This window comes from Doryrhamphus excisus, linkage group LG8 (assembly GCF_037039965.1).
Source record: "Doryrhamphus excisus strain RoL-2023G ecotype Guam linkage group LG8, RoL_Dexc_Guam_v1.1, whole genome shotgun sequence".
Lineage (NCBI taxonomy): Eukaryota > Metazoa > Chordata > Actinopteri > Syngnathiformes > Syngnathidae > Doryrhamphus > Doryrhamphus excisus.
Genome location: NC_136364.1, coordinates 18,203,651 through 18,226,955, shown reverse-complemented (window position 1 = coordinate 18,226,955; position 23,305 = coordinate 18,203,651). Strand labels below are relative to the sequence as shown.

The 23,305-nt window shown below is 41.1% G+C and overlaps 1 protein-coding gene across 1 annotated transcript; it reads left to right on the top strand.

The window, feature by feature from the left end:
- Positions 1 to 679: 679 nt before the first annotated feature.
- pafah1b1a (platelet-activating factor acetylhydrolase 1b, regulatory subunit 1a) lies at positions 680 to 23,074 on the top strand. The gene is made up of 11 exons (XM_058080397.2): positions 680 to 873; positions 6,595 to 6,887; positions 12,225 to 12,309; positions 14,317 to 14,391; positions 14,720 to 14,926; positions 17,422 to 17,590; positions 18,976 to 19,078; positions 19,185 to 19,413; positions 19,570 to 19,671; positions 19,756 to 19,912; positions 20,421 to 23,074. The coding sequence occupies exons 2-11, from the start codon at positions 6,856 to 6,858 to the stop codon at positions 20,492 to 20,494; spliced, it is 1,233 nt and encodes a 410-aa protein (XP_057936380.1). The 5' UTR covers positions 680 to 873; positions 6,595 to 6,855; the 3' UTR covers positions 20,495 to 23,074.
- The last annotated feature ends 231 nt before the right edge of the window (positions 23,075 to 23,305 follow it).

The following is a 23,305-nucleotide window of genomic DNA, read 5'->3' as shown; positions in this document are numbered from 1 at the left end:
TCAATAATGTCCACTAGGGGGCAAGCTAACCCTCCTCCCCAGTAGACAACAGAGCAAGACTTTAATAAATTGACTTTTGTCTTGCAGAAGGTTTTTAAGTGTGTGCTTTTTTGATGGTGTGTGGCAATTGTGTCGTTACTGTTTTGTTTTGTTTTCGTCTGTCTGCTTTTATATATAATGCTGTATTACGAACAAGTTTGGGGGGAAGAAATATTGATCTTTAGCTGTGAACTACAATGATTACTGTTGTATCTGTAAAAAAAATAACAAGAATTAAAGCAGTGAAGTCAAGGTGATTGAGGAAATAAGTTGAAGATGAGTCATTTTGATAATGGATCAATATTTCTCTGAAATGGGGGCTACTCTGGGTCCAAACGAATAAAGTAGTACAAAACCGAGCTCTGCCTTTATGTCATTATTTAAACAAAACATATAGAGCATTAACAGCGGACGTCCACGTGTATAAAGCAAAGATAACATTTAGAAAATTCCCATATTACAGTATGTTTGATTTTAAATGAATCTGCAAATAGTGTGTAGTCATAATAGGTGTATATTGTGACAGTATTTCAAACATACAGTGTATATAATACCTCCAGAGGTTGTGCTATACAGTACAGTATTTTTTTTTTCTTCCTGTCAAGGACGTGCGCGCTCCCGGCTCTCCGAGAACGCGAGTTCCGTGCGCGCTCCCGAGCGAAGGCGAATGCGGTAGCCTAGGAAAAAACAAGCGAGCGGCGCCGGAGACACAAGAGGGGCGCAGTTTACCTCCACAGCTAACAGGATCTCACTTTGGAACGCACATTTTCACGCCCTGCTGGGTTGTGTTGCAGCCAGAGACTGCTGGGGATATTCACGGACCGAGACAAAAGGGTGAGTTCTGCTCGTTTACTAAACCGGCGGAGAGGTCGAAGGAATCCGGCCGATTTAGGTGGGGGAAAATGACGATGTGGCTGTAATTTTTTTGCACCTCCTTTTTTATGCCTCAAAATGGCGGCTAGGCCGCTCGGTCTGGAGCAGCAGGTAGCATGTCAGCACCAGACTAGGTTTCTGTCTGTATTTGCAACCGTGTGCTCATTTGAATAGCGAGGCCTGTAAAGCGATGACGACGTTGAATTTAGGTAATTAAATTAAAGCACACAATGGTGGCGTCTGTGTTGGACGTGTAAGGAGTTAACATTGTTGTAGCTAACTTTATGACCGCAAAACCAGGAAGCTAATGAAGACAATGTATAGATTAGCACAATTTGGCTGCTGTAGTTCACATTTGGTGGTAACTCTCATATAAATGATGTGACAACATGTCGCTGGGCTGGAAGGTAACAGTCGCATTTGGCGTGGTCAAACGCTGAGTGTTGCGGTTTTGACAAGCCCGTCATTACAGCTAAATATCAAATGACATGGATGGGTCATCCATGCCAATATTAGCACGGCTCGTCTCGAAGGCTGCTGGTTGCTTCGATAAAATATGGATGTTAATGTGATTGAAGTCTTTATACAAGACATTGTACATTGTGCGGCCCCCTTTGCTGTCTCACCGGTGGGCGTCCGTCTCAGCTGGCTCTCCTTCGTCATGAGTACGAGGAAGTCAGGGTGGAGCTCATGGAAGGCGATGGGTCTTCTTGGAATTCCTTCTGCTCATTAGCTAACTTGTTTTCTCTTTCCACGTTTGCCTTGTCAGGGTTCCCGGATGCTGTGATTTGTGATTTTGCAGCCCCATGTATGTTTACACAATTGAGGTCATAAATTCTTGCCTGATTGAGATTGCACAGTCGCCAGTCTGCACTGAGGAGCAGAAGGACGGTGACTCACCATTGTAACTGTTTTCAGTGGATCCGCGCCTGTTCACCATTCACAACTACACATATTGTTAGATTTCATCTAACAATATATATATTTTTAAATGTGCATTCATGTCTGTCTTTTGCAGAAATTCACAGTAATACATGCACATATCGACCTAAAGGGATAGTTGATAGTTTTCGGCCCTTTGTATGGCATTGTGGACTCCTATAGCGCAGCTACATGCAATAGCCACCACAGAAAGCTCTCTAGATCTTCCAGAATCTGCACCTATTCCAGCTGTATTTCCTTAGACTTCCAAAATGATCTGTTTTAATTTATTCCACGAACGGCCCACCTCTAGACATGGCCACTCCGCTGTGATTGGTCACACTTCCAATCGTTCCAGAGGCCTTTCTAATTTAAAAAGCTAATTTGCTTCTGTCACCATTTACAACTACACATATTGTTAGATTTAATCTAAACAATATACTTTTTTGGGGGGGAAACGTGCATTCATGTCTGTCTTTTGCAGAAATTCACAGTAATGCATACATAATGAAATAATGATAGTTTTCGGCCCTTTGTATGGCGTTGTGGACTCCTATAGCGCAGCTACGCGCAATAACCAGTAGAGAAAGCTCTCAAGATCTTCCAGAATCGGCACCTATTCCAGCTGTATTTCCTTAGACTTCCAAAATTGTCTGTTTTAATTGATTCCACACACGGCCACTCCGCTGTGATTGGTCACACTTTCTAATTTAAAAAGGTAATTTGCTACAATAAACTTTATTTTGTCAAGAGTATTTAACATTGTAGTTGAAATATAGAGCTTTTTTAAAATTTATTTTGGAATAGATTACGTAATTAAAACTAACCTCAGAGAATATTTATCGCCTTGTGTATCACTATCCCCCATATAAATTGGGGAAATCTTGAGGCGTGGTAAAGTGTAGGCAGTTGACACCAATTTTACTTTGTCTTTAACATAGGAGGACTTTGTTTTTACTGCTTGGAAATGAAGGCAGTCCAGATTCTAGATGTTTGGAATGCTTCATTCTGAAAGGTGATGACGCTACGAGTTGAAAAGGATTCAGCGGCCTGTGTTGTAATGCTATTGGCTGGCTACCAGTCCACGGCGTACCCCGCCTCTCTTCCAAATTCAAATTCAGAGATAGGCTCCAACACACCCCTGCAACCTTAGAGAGGTAGCGTCCCCCAGCAAGTTTTCTGAACTGACACCATCTTGGTTGTGATGTCACTGCCAGACTCTGATTTCGGGAGCCAGATTCACACACATTCAGCCATGAACTCGCTGCATATTCATAACAACTCTACTCTACTGCAAGATAGTCTGCAAGCCATGTTTTTTCGGGCGACACCTGCAAACACACAGCCATGAAAGCACACAAAGAAAGTGACATTTTCACAACAACATTTGCTAACATTGTGTTGTGAGGAGTATATGTTTTATATACAGTGGTAGCTACAACAGATTAGCCGCCTAGCTAGCGCATCAGTTAGGAATTAGCACTGCATTAGCGCCAGCGCTGGGCTAATATTGTAACTAGTGGTTATTTTTAGGTGAAATTTTAACTGGTGTGAATGAATCTGGTGATGTCATTTGCCCCTTGTCATTTTCATCCCACCTTTTCATCTTTACAATTACGTTTATTAATTATGTAATTGTCATACTGATGAACCATTCATACTCGTCTAACCCCCAATCCTGAATGTTACTTGTCCACACTCACAGCCCCATCACCATGTCATAAGCTTGGCTACGCATACCAACAAATATGTGCTCAGTGATACATCGGGTGTGGTCCTGTCCAGTCTAGTTGTGTCTCTGTGGCCGACTGCCTCATTCTTAAAGTGACAGGCGATGTTTGTTTTCATCATCTAAAAAGCCTTTTCAAAGAGATGGTAACCTATTAGGATTCATCAGGAAATTACATGACACCCCCAGAGCGTTTGCACCAATTTCTCTGGTGGCTCCTGCTGCTGTACAAAGACAACAAAATCGATGGCGGGAGGAAAGGACAGATTTATGGATGCATCCTGACTGCATCTTATTCCTTCTTCACTACCACTCTAACATTTTATGCATAGATAGTTAATGTGATTTATTTCATTGTGCAGTACTACACACACTGTAGAGATCAGGTTTGGTGTGTGACAGTGGCAACAATGAATAAAATGACACATGATGTCCCAGAGGTGCTCGATTTCACTCAGGTCTGGGGAAAACAGGCAGGACAGTCAATATCATTGATGCTTTTGTCATTCAGGAATTCGTGGCACACTCCAGCTACAGTATCTTTTCAATCCCTATAAGGAGTTATGAGTAAATGAAAGAACTCCTGAACAGCCCTTTACCAATGTTGAGCTGTGTACGGTAACGGTATACTTTTTATTTTTGGTGGCACTGGCGCTGTGGCAACCTCACAAAAACAAAGCTGTGTTTCCCATACATTAATTTATCTGTGGTGGCCTGCCACAAATATATTTGGTGCTACCTTTTCACAAATAGATTATGATCAGACTGTCTGCAAATGTAACTTGTTGTTCTAACTGCACACAGTCGATGGCATTGTAACTGCTGCTTCACACGCTTCATACGCACCTTGTCTGCCAGAGAATAAGACATGACAGGAGGGATTAGTGTTGCCGGTTTTTCGATTTTGTCACTATATTTAACAAGTATTCAGATGCCCCCAGATTCAGTTTTTTAGAAAAGTTAAACTTAATGAACACTTTCAGAGACTCTAAACATGAAGCATGTATGCCTCTTATAACCAAGCAGCCGGTACCCGCCCTGCCTCCAAACACACACCGTATGAAAGGCGCCAGAAAAGGCTCTCTTTCTTGTGATTTAAAAGAAGAAGATTGTACAACTTAACCACAACTGCAAATAGATTGTAGTGCTCTGGGAAAAACACAGGTTATGTTATGTTGATGTTGTGAATAATTGATTAAATTTATTAGAATTTACAAGTTGCGTTTTAGTTGGGTAGGTTGTGTGGACTGCCATTTTTAGCTTAGTTTACCACAATCTATGCCACTGTGGAATTTTTGTGCCCTCCAACCACAGCAGATTGAAAACCTGCCAAAAACCAAAGGCATGCTGTAATATCCACTCGGTGAGAGGTTAGCTGTCATTTGGACTGCTGTCAGGTGCTGACATCACAGCTCAATAGTGGGTTGCTGGCTGTCACCATCCATGGAATAGGTCCACTGCAATGTTCAAGTGTCAGATACATAGATATAATTAGCTTTATCAGTTCTGTACAATAGATTGCCAAACAGGGAAGTAATACTAGCAGATTTCATTTGTTATTTTCTTAATTTTGAGGGATCAGCGATTGGCCAGTCCCTGCGTATGAAATCGATCTAATCCTCTAATCGTGTCTACCTCCTCAAAGATCTGAAAGTCAGCCACTGTCCTCTTTTGCGCTGCCAGACTGACAGCTCGTAATCGAGCTATCGCCAAAGCTACAGCTCGCTGGAGCGAAGAGCCAAGCAGCGGCCCACTGTTGCCTTTTATGAGCAGTGAAAAGAGCAAAGCCACTTGACTCTGCAACCACTTCTTACTCTGTAATGGGTGTACATCAGTCTCGGCACTGCCCAGGTTGGGCTGTGCAATGAGCGTGCACAGCTCGCGTGGACTGGCGAGTGAATGTTTGTGCCACGCTTGAAATGCGCATTGTGAACACGGATTTCACCAGTGGTGCCAAGCTGACGGACGAGTGCCGGCATTTTGTCTTCTCGCTGGGCACATAAGAGGTAGTTGGCTGCATCTGCGGTTCGGAAGGCAGTGGATGTGGCTGGAGGTGCCCAGCGGAGCCGGGCAAACCTGTTTTTCATTCATGTTTTCAGTTATAATGTGAGAAGACTAGAAATAAATGCATTGCTCCTTTTGTTGAGAAAGTTTCAGAAGCGTTAAGCTGTCGGTAAATAAGAGAGAGATTGTAAGGGCCTGCAAAATAAGTAAATTAGCCTTGTTGTGCCTTTTTATTTACTAGTCGGTTGGAGATTTAGTCATCATGGTCCCAGGAGACTAAGAGGCTTATCATGGCTCACAGTTGGCCTTCCTTTGACTACTTAGTTTGGTGTGTGTGTTTTTTTTTTTTTAACAACACAGTGTGTAAATAGTCTTCATATCTTCCACCATTGCATTTAATGTACTTTACATAAATATCCCACAACTGACAAGTTATTAACCTCCCCACTAGTAAAAATGTGTGCAAATGGCCAACTGCAAGTTCCCCATTCGTCACCTAGCCCGACAGCTCCTAAGGAGCTGCGATAATGACAAGATAGTGTTTTGGAATGTGACAAGTGCACGGACGTTATTCTGGCCTCCTTGATCTTGTCCTGTTTTTCTGTTCCGTCGGCAACCTTTTGAGGAGAAGATTGATGCACTCTGAATCTGGGTCAGCTCTGGCATGTACACGGTGAAAGGAATTTGAGAGGAGTGTTCAGGGCAGTTTATGTTGATATTAAACAAAGGGGACCCAGAATGTGTGATTCTGTTTTACAATGACTAACGGCTGACTTTATGCCTTTTCATTTGGCTCATTAATGACATCTACATATTTTGATGTTTGTGCTGCATTGACCTTCTGTACGAATAATCTTATTGTTTTTTTTATTATTTACTCGCATGATATCCATGTATTTTTATCTGCATATAATATGTTGCAGGCTTAGATGCAACACTTATGTGACCTAAAAATATTTCCAAACCCACCCGCTCTCCATATTATCTTCCATGCATACCTAATGCAGACCTCCATTTCTCCCTTCCAGATGCAGTGTAGACTCGGCTGTTGACTGATCTGCAGGCTGTCTGATTTTCCTGTCCGTGGAGGGGGACCGATTTGTGAGGTCCCCACTTGATCTACGTTTTTGTCTGGACTACATGAACAGCCCGCCATAGGAGTACACGGCTCACCTTTGCTCGCGTTGCTCGGATCCCCACAGCTCATCTCCTGACCGAGGAGAGTGCAGCAGCTGCACTCTTGATTGCCGAGTGTTCCCTCCTTGCCCCGTTTACACCGTCCTGTCACCATGGTGCTTTCACAACGGCAACGAGATGAACTGTAAGTGAGCATTCAACTTTTATTCATATAAGCTATTTCTGAATCCAGTGAAGTTATTTTTTGGTCCTACAGTTGGGATAAGGGACAATACCTTTGTCAAGCACTGTATTTCACACAAAACTATCTGTCTAGTATAAACAGTACAAACTCAGAGTTTAAGGTCATGCTGGCACAGGTGTATCTTTCTTGCAGCACTATTAAAGCCATTTTGAGGAAAAGAAAGGAGAAGTGAGCCATTTGTTGTGATTGCCAACATTTAAATTGCATTTTATTTACAAAGCTCCACTCAGTAAGCTCATTTACCATTAAATACAAATGGCATGTTTGAATAGAATAAAAATACTAAGCAGTGAAACAAATATTATTTAGAGAACTACTCTCAGTTGGCGAGCTACTGCTAGATTAGGAGACACCTGTTGGAGACCCTGTGATAGCGTCAATATATTTAAAGGAGACTTATTGTGCTCATTTTTCGACCCTTTATATTGGGTTGTGGTCTCCCGTAGAGCAGCTACACCCAATAACCTGCGCAGAAAACTTTTTAGATTTTGCAGAATCTGAGGGAATACAACATCTAACTACATTTATAGGTCAGAAAAGTGGAAAAAGCACAAGGTCCCATAGCAAGATCAAGTTTACAGTTTAAAAACATAAATTGGCATGTACTCCATGAACATGGCAGCTACTTGACTCTTGTCCGTGGGACGGAAACAAGCTATCTAGCCAGGCAAAATGTGTAAACTAGGATGCCATTTGGTTGGAACTTGGCAGAACAGTGTTTTCACTCAGGGATCTGTTTCCGTCTGCATGCAACTATTTACTAATCAGGTACAGTGTGGATGCACATTTTTTTCATCCTGCCCCAAAAAATCTCAGCAGCTTTCCCGTGTGGACAGGGCCCAACAGCAACAATGGTTAGATTTCTAGATGGATTGTTTTGCAGTGTCATAGAGGAATGTGTGTTTAACGTGTGCGTTGCATGACAAGGCACTGAACATTCCCAACAATGTGTCTATGTTTTCAGATTAGCACTGTGGGGTGGGGCCTGTTGGTATGGGGAGCTCTATTGGAATGCTAATCTTTCATTAGCTCTACTATTCAGTAGATGCTTCCACGACCCACCCCTTGCCCCTTATTTCTCAGTCTGGCCACACAGCTTTCAGGAAAACTGGTATCAACGTGCTCAAGCATCTGGTGTATTCCCTTTCTGTTGTTTAGAAACGCTGGTTGTTGTTGTTGTTGTTGAATGAATTCTGATTAGGTATTGTTTCCCTCTGTGAATCTCCTTTTCCTTGAAGCTCTTGGGGGACCTCTTGGTCTATTGTCCAATAATATTGTATGGTGCTATTTTGTCAGCAACAAAGTCAGATGTGTGATTGCATAGAATCGGGAAAACAACTTTTTTTTTTTTAAATCATAACCAATGAAAAGCACTTGTGTGTCTTTACAGGGTCAGGGGACTCACCGCCTGCGGCATATTATAAAAATAGCTGAAGAACACAGTCTACTTCCCTGAAAGACCTGGCGGGCACTCGTGTGCTGATGGGTCTTGTTGTTTTTTTATTTATTTATTTTTAACTTTCGTCCTTCTTCAAAAGATATGCCCCCAGCCCTCTCTCAGACTTCTACCCTAATGTGTACATTTGTGTGCATCGTCCTCTGGCTTTGAATGCTAAGACATATTGCCTGGTGAGAAAAGATGAAAGCTGCAGTGTAGCAAGAATCTAAGCAGAAATAGCAATTACTTTTTTCGCCCCTCAGATTTGAAATACTAGAGAAACTGATGTTAATTTATCTGTACTGTACAGACTGAGTTTAAAAATGAAAACAGGAAAATATAACAAAATGGAGAGCATACAAGCATATTCAGGAGTCCTGAGAAGCCGATTTTTATATGTTCTCCAAATACAGTGGATCGGCAGCAGGTCCCAATCCTGCAAATGGGATCGGGGCAGCCCTGCTATTGACAATGGTAGTTTTGAATTTAAGTGAAAGTGTCCAGGTCATTGACTTTCACACATGGCTGTAGGCTGACTGTTCATGTGACACCCAACTATTACATAATTGCTTGTAGATGTTTGTTGAAGTCCAATGGAACCAATATGGCCATTCCCTTTTCTCAGTCTTCCCGAGCCAAGAAAAAGGTAATCCAGGAAATTTTCAGACTGGGAACCAGGCCAACCGTTGAAATCCATTCCAAGTTGTGATTAGGGGTAGTTAGGGATTTATGAGCTCTGGCTAATAGATGAACCGCTTCCTTTCTGTGTGCCACTTAGGAATTCCCTCTCTGTCCTTACTTTCAGGATTAAATGCTCGCCCTGTCCTGGAGAATTTTAGTTAATATCTAATGAGGCAACTCATTCATTTTCTTTAACCTACCTATTTCACAGCAAAGTGATGTAAATTATGCCAGCCATGTCTATAAGAGGCTTTTTTGATTGGGAAAATTTGCAAATCAAAGAGAGGAATTATAGATTTACTGTGTTTTTCATGTGACAATCTTCTTTTGTCATATGCATCCTGGGGCTTCCCTTTGTCGCTCTCGTCAGAAATGCAGTAGATCCACATATTTGGGATTCAGCATTTTTAGTCACAAATTTTCCAAAATTGTTTTCTCATAAAATGTCCCATGCACATGAGGAAATTGTTTTGACTGTTAATTTATGTGATAATATCATTATTATCGTGTATTGCTGTGCTTGCCTTTCTTAGCTTGGCTATACTGTAAATCACCCCACCAGCTCAATATACCTAAGGGTTTAAAATACATCAATAAATGACTAAGATGTATTATTTATGCTATGATCTTAAATACTGTACACTGCTTTTTAAAACGTATCAAACACATTAGGTGAATTTACACATAGCATCACCGCAACCCTAGTGAGATGTGTTTTGCTTTATCGAGCGCAATTTAGGCAGGAAATGACATCATTTCCAGACTGGAATTAGAGCTGACTCACTTGTCTTTGATGACATCATCCCTTTCTCATTTCTCTCTGATTTTTATTGTCCTCCCTGTGAAAGACTCTCAAAGAATTAATTGACGATGATTGTGGAGATCTTTTGGTCATTTTAATATTAACATAGATTTTGTGCACTGGCCTTGTATTCTTCCTCCATGTCTTGAGTCAGTCTTCACTATCTGTCCTCTCACCCTGCCATCTCTCTTCCTCCCTCCCCACCACAATAGTCAATTTAGCTGTAGGCTGCTTGTAGTCATAGTAACCAGCCAGTTTGCCCCTCTTCTGTCTATTAAAAATGCTTTCCCTATTTTCTTTGTCTCTTCATCATGGTCTTCCGAGGCTTAACATTTTTAAAAAATGTTTCCACTGTAGGTTGTATTTCTTTTTCTTTTGTATGTCTTGAGGTGGTAGTGTTTTTTTTTCTTTTTCTGTCAACTTTGACGGCTATTTTGCATCATTATGTTTGATACCACAAACAGTTTCCTGACTTGCTTTGTGGCTATGGGGTTTGATACAAATAATTAGCCATTACATTGTGTAAATAATAAAATTAAATTAATTTGATTTGTCAAATCATCTTCATCTTTTATTATGCTTGTATTTGCGTGATTGGCTATTTTTTTCTTTTTGTTTTTATTTTATGTCAGAAGTAAGACGCCTGCGAGGGCTTTTAGATGAGGGGGTGGCGGACAACAGCACCGCCTGCTCGACGGTCCGTTTTGTAGTGTTGTGAAAGTAATGGGTAGCTATGGCTTCCAAACCAAACAGAACCTTACAGCAAGCTGCAGTGCTCCTGGCAATCCAGACCTATGATCCATGGTGGTCAATTTTTATTTGTGGCGATCCGACACGGATAAATGTGTCTTAAGCATTTTAAGTAGGCAGCTTGTCAAGGAGTAGTTATCCTCCTACTAACCTTGAGCTCTAATGAGGCCCCCTCTTGTTGTCATAAGTATTCAGGTGGGCAGAAGGTGAGGTGCAGGGGGACCAGACTAATCTGACAGATTGCAATTCCCTATCCTCTTCTCATAGCATGGTCTGCCTTACAGCCGGTCTGGCTTTTCCTGGCTTGAGAAGGTGTTTGCTGTGTATATACTGTACACAAGCCATTTGGAATCGAGGCATTCATGGGGTACGATACTGGGCGGGCGGGGAGTGTGTTTTTATTCCAGTAATGAAGTCAGTGTCCTTGTTAGGTTTCTTGTTACAATAGTCAATTCAGTGTTCTTGTTTGGTTTCTTTAGTTCACTTTTACTGAATGATTTGAGTAATTCTAATTACACATATTTTTAATATTGTAGCCTACTCTAGAGGAACACAGCACACACCATTAGTGACACACTGAGACATAAGCAAATGTGCTTAGCTAATAAGACTTGCCTTGCTGTGCCTTGGTAGGAATGAGCCTTTGACTAAATTAATCCCGTCATTTTTATGTTGTATTGCATATGTTCAGAACACTTAACTTGAGCCTTTGACTAAATTAATCCCGTCATTTTTATGTTGTATTGCATATGTTCAGAACACTTAACTTGTTTTTCAATGCCAGTTTTGTTTTGAGCAGGTTACCGTAATTTCTGGAACAGAGCATATCCATATATCATAAATAAATCATAACATAGGGCTCATATGTTACCACATATGTCAGCAGCCAGTTGAAGGGGAAGGGGGGGGGGGCATTATTATTACATGAACATGTGTCATGATGAGTTACTCAAATTAGACGTTGTAATCGACTCCACTGACACAGTTAGACTATAGCCTTGTGGGGAAACACTGAATACCTTACTTAATAGGCGTCCGGTACCCTAGGTGGTGTTGTAAATAAACTATTTGGCCGCAATTGGTGGACATTTGGTAGATGACGTTAATAATACTAAGTCGTTTGACTGAATACATTATGTTGTGAGTAGTTATTGATATACACAAGACTAAGTGTTCCAGGTTCCTCATGTGTATTTTCTTTTCTTTGTGTGTGTATATCGGTGATGATGGGATGATTGCCTCTCAGTCACACCCCATCCTCTAGTCACACCACAGGGATTTATTCTGTGGTGTCTTATTTGCCCACAGCCACAGGAGCTCATTATAGACAGCAGACAGACGTGATGTCCAGGGGCTTGTGGTTTATGTCTGATTCCATACATGCAATGTTGTTCTAATATACAGGGCAGAGAAAACATTGAAATGTTGAAAGCACATCTTATCATACTATACTACACTATATCATACTATATGCTGGTTTCCTCAATGCACTTTGTTGTTTTACAGTGTTGAATACATACTGTGTTTGCCTAGCGCGTGACTTGCATTCTGCATTATCTTGTTTGATAATCAGTAGAACTAATCAAGGGCCCTCTGTGTGTTGCAGAAATCGAGCCATAGCTGACTATCTGCGTTCCAATGGATATGATGGAGCATATTCTACTTTCAAGAAGGAAGCTGAATTAGACATGGTGAGTACACAAAGGGAACATAAACATTCATACAACCACCAGCACACAGTCCGTCATTCGTGTTTCAATTTATTTAAACAACCTTTGAGTTACTCACTTCTGTAGCTGTTGCAGACCTGTCCAGAAAACCGTCTGTTGTCTTCCCAGTTCTCCCTTCCCCCATCTACCTTCCTAATGCACACACTTGCATGAACCTCCCTTCACATGACACCTTTTGCTTTGTGCTTTTATTCATTCCTCTGCCAGACGTTTTCTCAGTGCAAGCAGGGTGAATAATAGATGAATGGCACAGAGAGATCTGTGCACCCTGTTGGGTTTTTAAAGCTCTGCCCAAAACAAACCTTTGTAACACCAACATGCTAGGTTCGTTAGGTTAGGTTCGTTTCCTTGAGCATGCAGGGTTAGTCATAAAGGTCTTTCCTTTCCTGTTAAATGTAGTTAAGGACTACTTCTGACTGAATTCAACACACACGCCAACATTTGGATCCATACTACCAACTGGCATACTGAACTGAAGTCTGGCACTCCTCATGTGCATCAGTCTCATGTATGCTGGTGAGGTTCCAGGCAGATGGTCCATTTAGATGATGGCAGAGTTGTTTAAAATTAGGCTCCCTGTTTGCTTTAATGTTATCGTTCCTCTCCATTGGCCTAGTTTTTTAGTTTCACATTTGTATTCCCTTTCAAAACTGAGTATTAGGGTTGGCTGCATCTTTTCACTACTTCAGGATGTCGGCTTTTGTTTCCTGGCAAGGATGAGGCGGTAGCTGTGAAATTGTAGGGGGCATCCAATCATCACCCTTGCACTGATGGCTGCCTGTCATTCAGGCTTGTCAAACAGAGACAGACTTGCATTAAAATGCTCATGACACTAAAAGCAATTAAAAAAAACAACAAATGCTCAGAAAAGACAGTGACATATAACAATAACACAATAATAACATTCACCGATATTGTGTTGTGATGGCAATGACATAACACACAATTATGTTTTTGGTCCGTGAGTGACACCATGACAGCTGATATGCATACGCACAAAATACAATACCAGTGAGCAGCAAATGCTGCTTATGCAGCCCTGGCACGACACTCCATACTATTATTCTAAGATTTGTAGAATAGATATGCTTCTTTGGCATGCTTTTCCACAGTCCAGAGTCTTACTTTGTGTTTCCAACTGCAGGGCAGTGATTAAACATTTGTCCCGAATGTTGTCTTTTGGAAATGTGAACAAGGTTACTCGGTCTCCTTGAGTGTTCCAGCAAAAGCCTTCAACGCAACAAGTGGGAATAATATTAAAAAAAAAAATCTGCAGAAATTCACGTACATCTGGATCATAACAATAGAGAACACATTGGAGTAGAGAACAGCTTCCGGGTGGATCATCCTCCAGTTCCAGGAAGAGGAAAATTGTAAACTGAGTTAAAGCACACATCTAACACAGGCAAGATGCCTTTCAGTGTTTTCAGCAAAAATGCAAAGATTATCATGTGTTCTGGTATCATGAGCACTTTAAGTGTTTTGTTGGCGGGCAGCATTCAAAAATTATATATCACAGAGGATAAGGTTCATCAAGAATGCCAATTAAGTAATGTAATACTAATTTCCATAGTTTCATCTTCTCATACGTCATAATTCTTTGTAGAAATAAAAATACTCTCTGATAGCAAAGGACTTGGAAAGAACTCTTGTTAGCATGCAGGTCTGCCACAAGTTATTTTCCTCAGTTTCCCACACTGTAAAATACACGAACATTGTTGTTTGCAGCAGATTAGCCATCCTGAGGAGGATTAAGACTAGAGTATGTGTTTGTACATGTGTTGTACAATAGGGTGGTAGCGGCACGTCGGGAAGTCAGTGTTAGCTTGTGTAAATAATTCTGTCCTTTCATATGACACCCGAAGCTGTCTGCTTGCCACCCGAGCTAGCCGAATTCCACTGACCTGCGATTATGATGATTCTTCAACTGTTTGACTTATGTTGCTATATTTGCCCCTCTCCCTGCAGAATGAAGAATTGGACAAGAAGTATGCTGGCCTTTTGGAAAAAAAATGGACTTCAGTCATCAGATTACAAAAGAAGGTTTGTATCCCACCCTTTTTTTTCCCTTTAAAGGCTTGTGGGGATTGCAGTCTTGTGAATGGATCGTGACATCACCAATGGATCCACAGTACTTTGCCTGTTAATGTATGATAATCTACTAAGAACACTAACTGAAGCTAAAATGGCACCAGTAAAGCTTCTGACCAATTATGAATTTCCTCCTTAAATTAATAACTTCATGTTCTGCTCCTTTTGGACATATGGAACTATGAATTGTATTATGTGGCGTGTTGTACTGATCAAATAAAATGAAACTATTAGTACCATCATCCCGTACTCTGCCAACATACATGTTTGATCTGGACAGGTTATGGAACTTGAATCCAAACTGAATGAAGCAAAGGAGGAAATCACCTTGGGTGGACCAGTCAGTCAAAAACGTGACCCCAAAGAGTGGATTCCACGCCCCCCGGAAAGATATGCGCTAAGTGGCCACCGTAGTCCAGTTACCCGTGTCATCTTCCACCCAGTCTTCAGCGTGATGGTTTCAGCTTCAGAGGATGCAACAATAAAGGTCAGTGCTGCTGCATGGCTCACAGATCTTTTTTTCTATTGTCTTCAGTGTAATGTACTTAAAATGTGCTGCACTGCACTTTTCTAAATAGATTGTCATCGATTCACCCGTTTTGAGAATCTTGTTCAGAAGCTTGCACAAGCTTTGCCTTTTAAAATGGTGCTTAAATGTGCTTTTTGTATTAAAATGTGCTCGTATAGACTGAGGGTAAATGTTTGCTTTAGACTGGAATGGTAATTTAAATAGCTAATGTTGACAGTAGCCAGAAGGTTACTGTTAGAAGTCTGGTTTGTAATTAAATAGAAAAGGTATGGTACTGATATTCCGCAAACCAGACATAGTTGGAAAATAATTCAAAGATGTTCAAAGTCACATGTTCCAGTATGCCTTGCGCAGCCATTCCATTATGTGGAAGAATAATATGGTGATAAAATAAATTTGCTGTGAAAAGTTAGCCACTACACTAGACCTGATGATGAATGCTGGGATAAATTTAATAGAATTATTGTAATCTTATCAGGCAAATTGCCTCTTCTGCATTCCGTTTTCCAATTCTTTTGGCTGCCAATATGCTGACAATGTTGTTTTTCATTTTTCTGATGAGATGATAGACAGAACATACCTCCTCCCCCTTAATCTCATTATTTTGAAAACAAATTTCAGTGCACCATGTCCTGCTCCATGCAACGTCTTGGGGCTTGCTGTGTTCTCTTCTAATTTTTTTGTTTACCTACACTTTGCACAGTATAGTGTACTGCATCTTGAACATTTCATCTTTTATGTTTTCCTTTTTGGACTGTGACTTAGCTTAATCTTTCTGGACACACCTGTATCATCTTTATATGCCTAGATTCCTTATACAAACTCCACCGTCTGCCTCTCGGCTAAGAAAGCGACTCTTTGCCTCACTAGACAATTCCAATACGCTATTAAGCTGTTTGTTCTGTATACTTTATTCATGAAGCACATGGACATCCTCTCCTTGGCTAAATCCACACAGCATGGGGTTCAGGTCCCTGTTTTGGCATCTTCCTCCCTTCTCAATGCCACCCTTTTCTCCGGTTGCACCCCCTGCTCTCGGCATTGTGCCACATTTATATTCCTCTTAAGCAGCATCTGCGCCACCATGGCTATTGGCTACCCGCCATTAGAGCCCTCCATCACCCCCTCTGGAGCAGCACAGCTATGGGCAAATCTAAAATTCTGCTCCACCCTCATACTCGTGCTCCTCTGCCTGTCTCTCGTCTGTGTCCTACTTTTCTACCTCCTAACAGGCCTGTTGAATTTTTAACAGAGTAGACCTTGCACGCTTGAGATTGTTTTGACAAAGACCTCAATCCAATGCACCTTCTTAGAACGATACCATTACCCTGAATGAATGTTAAAGAGCAAATCTTTCAGTCATTTTGGGGTACTATCCAAAAATCCCTGACATAGCTAGAAATCACCACTACAAAGTATTTTATCATATTGCAAAATAGCCCTAATTATGCTATCTCCATATATTACCATTTAGCTAGCTCATGGTTGCTTGGGTTCTAAAGGTTCAGTCGACCTTGTGAACTAGAGCAGTTATTTTCATCAGATGTTCTTGTTCAGTTCATTGCAGTTGTTTTTGTGACAGACATACGAGTAGATATGACGAGTATGTGAAAGTGTAAGTTGGTCCGAGACATTTTCTGCTCTATCTGAAGATAGATGAAAAACATATTTGAGTTACTTTGGCACACAATCAGGCAGCCAAGATTAAGATGTGTGTGATTAAGATTAAGTATGTAGGGTGTGTATTGAAGACATATGGCAATTGATGTATGGAAAGAGAAAATCTGAAAATTTTGTGTGGAAAGTCTGTAACGGGAGGAGCTTACTATCCAAGCTACCACCCAATTAATCATCAGGAACAAAAAAAGAAGTTCCTGTTTTTGCTGTAGGACTTTCACACAGTTTGTGGGTTGACCGAGCCAGTGTAAACACAGTCTGTCATGGTAGTTTTAATACAGGTTGCTGTAATGGATTATTTGCTGAAGATGCTGATGAAATTCTTAAATGTGCCGATCCAAACACATTAGCGCTGTTGATCTCCTCCAGGACAGCCCCCTTGTGCATTTTGTACCTCACAACCATCTGGCATCTTTAGCCGTTCTATAAAGGGGAGGGGGAAGAAGCACCAGTGAGGTTTTTTTAATGTGGGGGGGGGGGGGTCTCTTTACCGTCTGCCCAAAATCCTCCACCACAAGAAACAAATCAAGTGGTGTTTATCCTTCTGTGGCTGTTTGAATTCAGACATTAGCAGCTTAGGCTTGAAAATTCACCCCTCTTCTTTGAACAAGTCTTACTTTGTTTGTGCTTTGAAGTAATAGTAGTAACCTTCTTTGGCATTCTGGTTCATGTGTAATTGAAATACACAAGATGCGTCTGTCAACTGAGGACAGAACGGTCTGAAATAAAGAAGTTGTGCTCTTGATGTGGTCTAAGTTCCTGTATGTGTTCTTCAGGTGTGGGACTATGAGACAGGAGACTTTGAACGCACACTTAAAGGCCACACGGATTCGGTGCAGGACATCTCTTTTGACCAGACTGGAAAACTGCTTGCATCCTGCTCTGCAGACATGACTATCAAGCTGTGGGATTTCCAAGGTTTTGAGTGCATCAGGACCATGCATGGTAAGTTCTTGTAACATGCAAACCTTTCATCTTAAAAACAAACAAAAGAGAGAGACAATAAAAAAAACCCATTTATTTTAGCCCAAATTTTTGGATCCATCTCAGTGGTCATGACTGAGTCATACACCCTACCTGCAAGGAATATTATGCACACTCCTGATTGAGGGGGGGCGCCACAGTTTTTATGTTCAGACAGCAACACTTTCTGCTCACACCTTCAAGACTCCAATTAGCCGATCATTATTATCTCACGGATAATTATAAGCGATTGCAATTAAATGGACTCAATCCCATCTGTTAAACCTAAAAATAGCAGACTGACAGTTACTTTATCTGGTCCTGATTTTTTTTTTTTTTTTTTTTACAAGTGAGCAGTGCATTTCAGTCTTTTGTTTTTGTGAGACAAAAAATCCTTTGTAGATAATGGCTTGGAACATTTAAAATTCAAAAGGCTTCACTATTTTCCCTGCAATACATTGGCCCACATTTGAGTTCTCGTTCAATTCACCCTTCTCCACCCTTTGTGAATCCCACTGCTGAATATCAGCGTTGAATTGCTTAATTGTTTAATTATACTCTTCAGCTACTTCCTGTGGCGTTCCACATTTATTGTAACGTTATGGTGTATGTTGATGTCTAAACAGACACAAATAAGCAGGGTTTTTAGAGTATACTTGATCTATTTGTGTTTTCAGCAGCTTTAATAAGGCTAAACAACTTGGTAATTAGGCACTTCTTAAACCCTGCGAAAGAAACTAATACCCAACAGGTTGCTTGTCTTTCAGCGCATGTCAACATGAGAACAATGTGAAACACAAGTTTATTTGCATTTTTGAAGAATTCAGCATCCATTTTTCCCCCGCACTATCCATTCAGGTGGAGCTGTAAATGACACTGCAATGTGTATGCCATGCTAGTTTATTCTGCCTCTCATGCAATATGTATTTTTAATGCTCTATACAGCGTATATTTGAGTCACAGGAGTAATGTTTCTCTGTTGATCACAGTAAATGTACACTGAGCTGGGGGGAAGCCTTATCAACCTCATTATCTCGAGAGGCACACAAGCAACAGCCCTGCCGTTCATGAACGGATGTTGTGCATGCACACATCCTCATTTAAAAGATGCATCTTTCAGCATTTAAACAAGAGCTCTTGATATCAAATGCTTTCACTTTGGGATCATTTTTTAAAATGTTATTTCTCTCCAAATTATCCTACCAAAAAATGGCCACTTTGTTAGCTCATTGTGCCCAAAGAACCCATCGTTATCTTGCCCTTTTGGTGCCTGGAGTCTTTAAAATCACATATGTACAGTGCATGATTTCTGACTGTATTTCCCTCTCAGATTCCCATTCCAATGATTCTTTTAATATTGTTTTTAGGACATGACCACAATGTTTCATCTGTAGCCATAATGCCCAATGGAGATCACATAATTTCTGCCTCGAGGGACAAAACCATGAAAATGTGGGAAGTGGCAACTGGGTAAAGACTTTAAATCTATTCTTAAAACCCAAAAAAAACCAAAATGTTGTCTGTCTTGAGTCCCATTTACTGGGTAATAATTCTCTCCATATATTTTGTCCACTAGTTACTGTGTGAAGACCTTCACAGGCCACAGGGAGTGGGTCCGCATGGTGCGACCCAACCAGGACGGCACTTTAATTGCCAGCTGCTCCAATGACCAGACAGTGCGCGTGTGGGTTGTGGCCAACAAAGAGTGTAAAGCTGAACTGCGGGAGCATGAGCATGTGGTGGAGTGCATCTCCTGGGCACCAGAGAGCGCCTATCCCACCATTCTCGATGCCACAGGCTCTGAGGTAAGGACTTGCAATACAAGTCCCTTGGAGATGTTTAGGTGTGGACAGTCTGTTGTGTGTTGCAAAGTACAGTCGTGTAAAGACTGACAACAGCCACCCCCAAACCATAACTTCAACTTGAAGCTCAGGCATTCAGTTTGTTTTGTGTCCAAACAGAGCAAGAAGAGTGGTAAGCCAGGCCCCTTCCTGCTGTCTGGCTCCAGAGACAAAACCATCAAGATGTGGGACGTTAGCATAGGCATGTGCCTTATGACGTTGGTAAGGATCATCTCAGTCTAATACAGCTTCATTTATCGTGAAAACATCCTGCATCCTTAATGAATTCTGTCATGTCGGTTATAGGTCGGCCATGACAATTGGGTGCGTGGTATCCTTTTCCACCCTGGAGGCAAGTTTATTGTATCCTGTGCAGATGACAAGACCTTAAGGATCTGGGACTACAAGAACAAGCGCTGCATGAAAACCCTGAGTGCCCATGAACACTTTGTTACCTCTATGGGTAAGCAGCTCTCCTGCCGTCTTATCCCTTGTTATTATCTCATCAGCTGCTACAAGCAAGGTCCAGTATTTCCGGAATTATCTGGAGGGTTTCAGTCACTTGAGCTATTGTAGCTTTTCTTTAGATCTCGACTGAAGAGGTGTCCTGAAGAGTTCTTTCACCAGGCTGAACCACAGACCAAAGAGAATTGTTGAGCATTTTGGAAAACAAACCTTTTGTTGTGATTGCCCATTTTCCCCTGTGGCTGTTTGCTGTTGCTGTTTGTTAGTCAGTGTGCCTGATGTCCTCAAATATGTTGTTCTAGTAGATGTTGGTCCTCCACTTGAATAAACACGACACCTCCCAATGCAATTAGGTACATGGAATAATATTTACTAATGCTATAATGTAAATGTGGAAGTCTTCTTTTGTATTTCACATTTTTGAATGGTGTTTCTCTATTGTTTTTCACATGGTTGACAAATGAGGAAAAAGGTATTGATTAGTTATCTTTGTTTGTTCATTTCAGATTTCCACAAGGCTGCTCCTTACGTGGTCACTGGGAGTGTAGATCAGACAGTAAAAGTGTGGGAGTGCCGCTGATTCCAACCTCTGAAGAATGGACCACCACAACCACCACCCCTGACAACCCAATTGCTCTTTGGGATCCTACCTCCCTCCTCCCCCACCTTGTCATTCCACCGCCCCACCTCACCTAAGCTAAACTTCACCCGCACATCTTCTTCGGCTGCACCTACTACCACCAATGGTTACTTACTTACCCATTATGCTCCCTGGTCTAATAACCTTTGCCCCCCCTAGCCCCTTATGTAAATTATTCCTGGATGTAGATCAAGCTATTAAATGTTACACAAAAAAAGTATTCTTGCATGGTAATCAAAACTTGTATACTGTAAATTTGCATAACGTCTAGAAGTACAGTAGGTTTAACACAGGGCTGGCCGTCTGTCATGCAGCCTTACTGACCACCGAAGGCAGATGTTTTTGACTGGGTGTAAAATGTAGGGCACTAAAAAAAAAAATAATTTAAGAATTGACAGTGTCTTTATGTGTAAGATTATTTTTGTTTATTTTTTTATTTAGAACTTTTTTTCTCCTCCTGTTTCTTTCCCTTCCTTTCCGTCTTCGTCTGGTGCCTAGCTTGGTAAAACCTTTTGAGAGATAAGGCAGGAAAAGCATATACGATAAGACTGTCTGCCAGCCTTCGTTATTGAAATAATCTGTAGCTTTATACCATCACTTCTCAAGTGTGAATACCATTTATCTCTTCATGTGGAACTAGGTAATATTTTAATGGTTGTGTATATACGAATGCTTAAAACTGTTCCTGGTCCTCGGGGTTGGGGGGCGGGGGGATAAACTGCAGCTTTGTACTTTTGTCATGGTCGCACATGAACAAATATTAGACTCCCATCTGCAATTTGAGAATGGCAGCGCTAAAAACTTTACACTGAAGCTCAACGTGGCCTGCTTGGTGGAGCCTGCCAGTGTGCACCATTGAGATCAGAGATTACTCAATTGGTAATCTCAAGCATTTGATAAAGACCCTGGCTGTGTTCTCCTTTGCGGAGATCATTTGATGTGACCTTCCTGTGTCCTCCTCAACTGCCGGCCAATCTAGGGTTTTGGTGTAACGTAGGAATGATGTATAAACTAAAGATACTTGGTTGTCTCTTGGCACCTCTGAAGGCTACAAACATGAACCTTATTTTAAAAAGGAGAAAACGGAAAAAAGCAAGATGACGAGTCAAAGTGAGCCCCTGGGTTTGATACCTGGGATGTGCAAAGAGATTGAATATGTGAGGGGTGCATTGGAAAAAAAGTTAAATCGGTTTTCTGTGAAAATATGAACTGTAAATTTAGCTTGTTAAGAAGCCATTTGGCAGTTTTGTAATGTGCAAAAAAGATGAGCTGGGGGAGAAAAAAAGTAACGTTATCAGCAGCCACGGCGTATGGTCTGATGCTGATGTTGGCTACAAACACGCTCTATAATATGGTCCTCTCCACTGAAAAAAAAAACCCTCAGACCATCTCATGTCTTTTTGGATAGCATGAGAAGACAAAAAAATATACACACAACCATTATTTTACGGTTTAGGAAAACAATGGTTTATACATCCCTTGGGCTTTAACAATGACACAAGTTATTGTAATTGCATAAACCTATTTTTCCCCAATCCAGTTCTTGAAGTTCATTGCATAAATAAACTTCTTGGCTTCTTTGCTGCATTGTTATTTTCACGTGTGTACTGGATGTGGTGCTCTGCTGCTGAAGCTCCTGCTAAAGGTGTACTATGACCTAGCATTGGAACATACACAAGGGGATGGGTTGTCTAAACACCATTACTTTAGGAAAAGAAATGCCTTGATGGACACAAACTGGAAAATGATTGCTTGGTATGCCTCTGTTATGGGAGGGACTGATTTTGTTGGGACTGTTGACTTTTTGAAGGCGGTTACTACATGTTCAAGAGTATTGTGTCTGGCCGTGACGTCCCAAAGGAGATCTTTAAAGGGAATATTACAACTCTCCCTCTGGTGTTCCTCATACGTTTTGCGTGGTGAGCGTCTCCTAAAGGTCTGACTTTCTAGGGTAAAGATGGAGGGTGGCGATTCTGCGAACTTTGTAGTTAAATTTGGCATAAGAATGCCAAAGTTCAAGCTGATGCCAAAAATGAAGACCGTTAGCTCAAGATACTAGCCCTATTTGGTCCAGCATTGTGACTAATTTTAGAAAAAATATGCTCACTCCCTCAGGGCTACACTATGACATGTGAGACTGAAAAGCCCTCATTCCTCCTTTTGCTTTTCAAAGAGCAATGATCTGATTTTATGGGTCCCTTTTTCTAAGAATTTGTGGATCAGAGCTGCTTGTATTGTATGCAAGTGTGTCTCCTGTAGGTTAACATTTTTTTGCAAGTCCCAAACAATCCTTTTCCTCTCTGCTTTGGCTTGCGAGTGGGCCCATTGATGAAATTTTGCTCTGTCCATCAGGCCTCTCTAACATGCCTGTGAACCTCACTGAGGGCTTCGGACTGCACAACAAGCTCTTACAGGAGAGTTCATGATGTTTTTGCCACTATGGTCTCACTCTACATTGAACAAACTGTTAACAATATACCTGGATGTCATTATTGTTTGCAATATAATAAAAAGAAATCTGCATAATTGCTGTCTGTTAAATGTGTTTTTTTAAGTTGACTGTTTTACTGCACAACATATACGTTTGTATATATATGTGTGTGTGTGTGTATATATACACACAAAATAAGTCAAGAAAGAAACAGGCCGGATATGGACAATAAGTAAAGAGGATACCACATCGTTTTTCAAATACTTACTTTCATAGCTTAAATATAAAGTGTTGATTTCATAGTACATTGAAATTGCTAT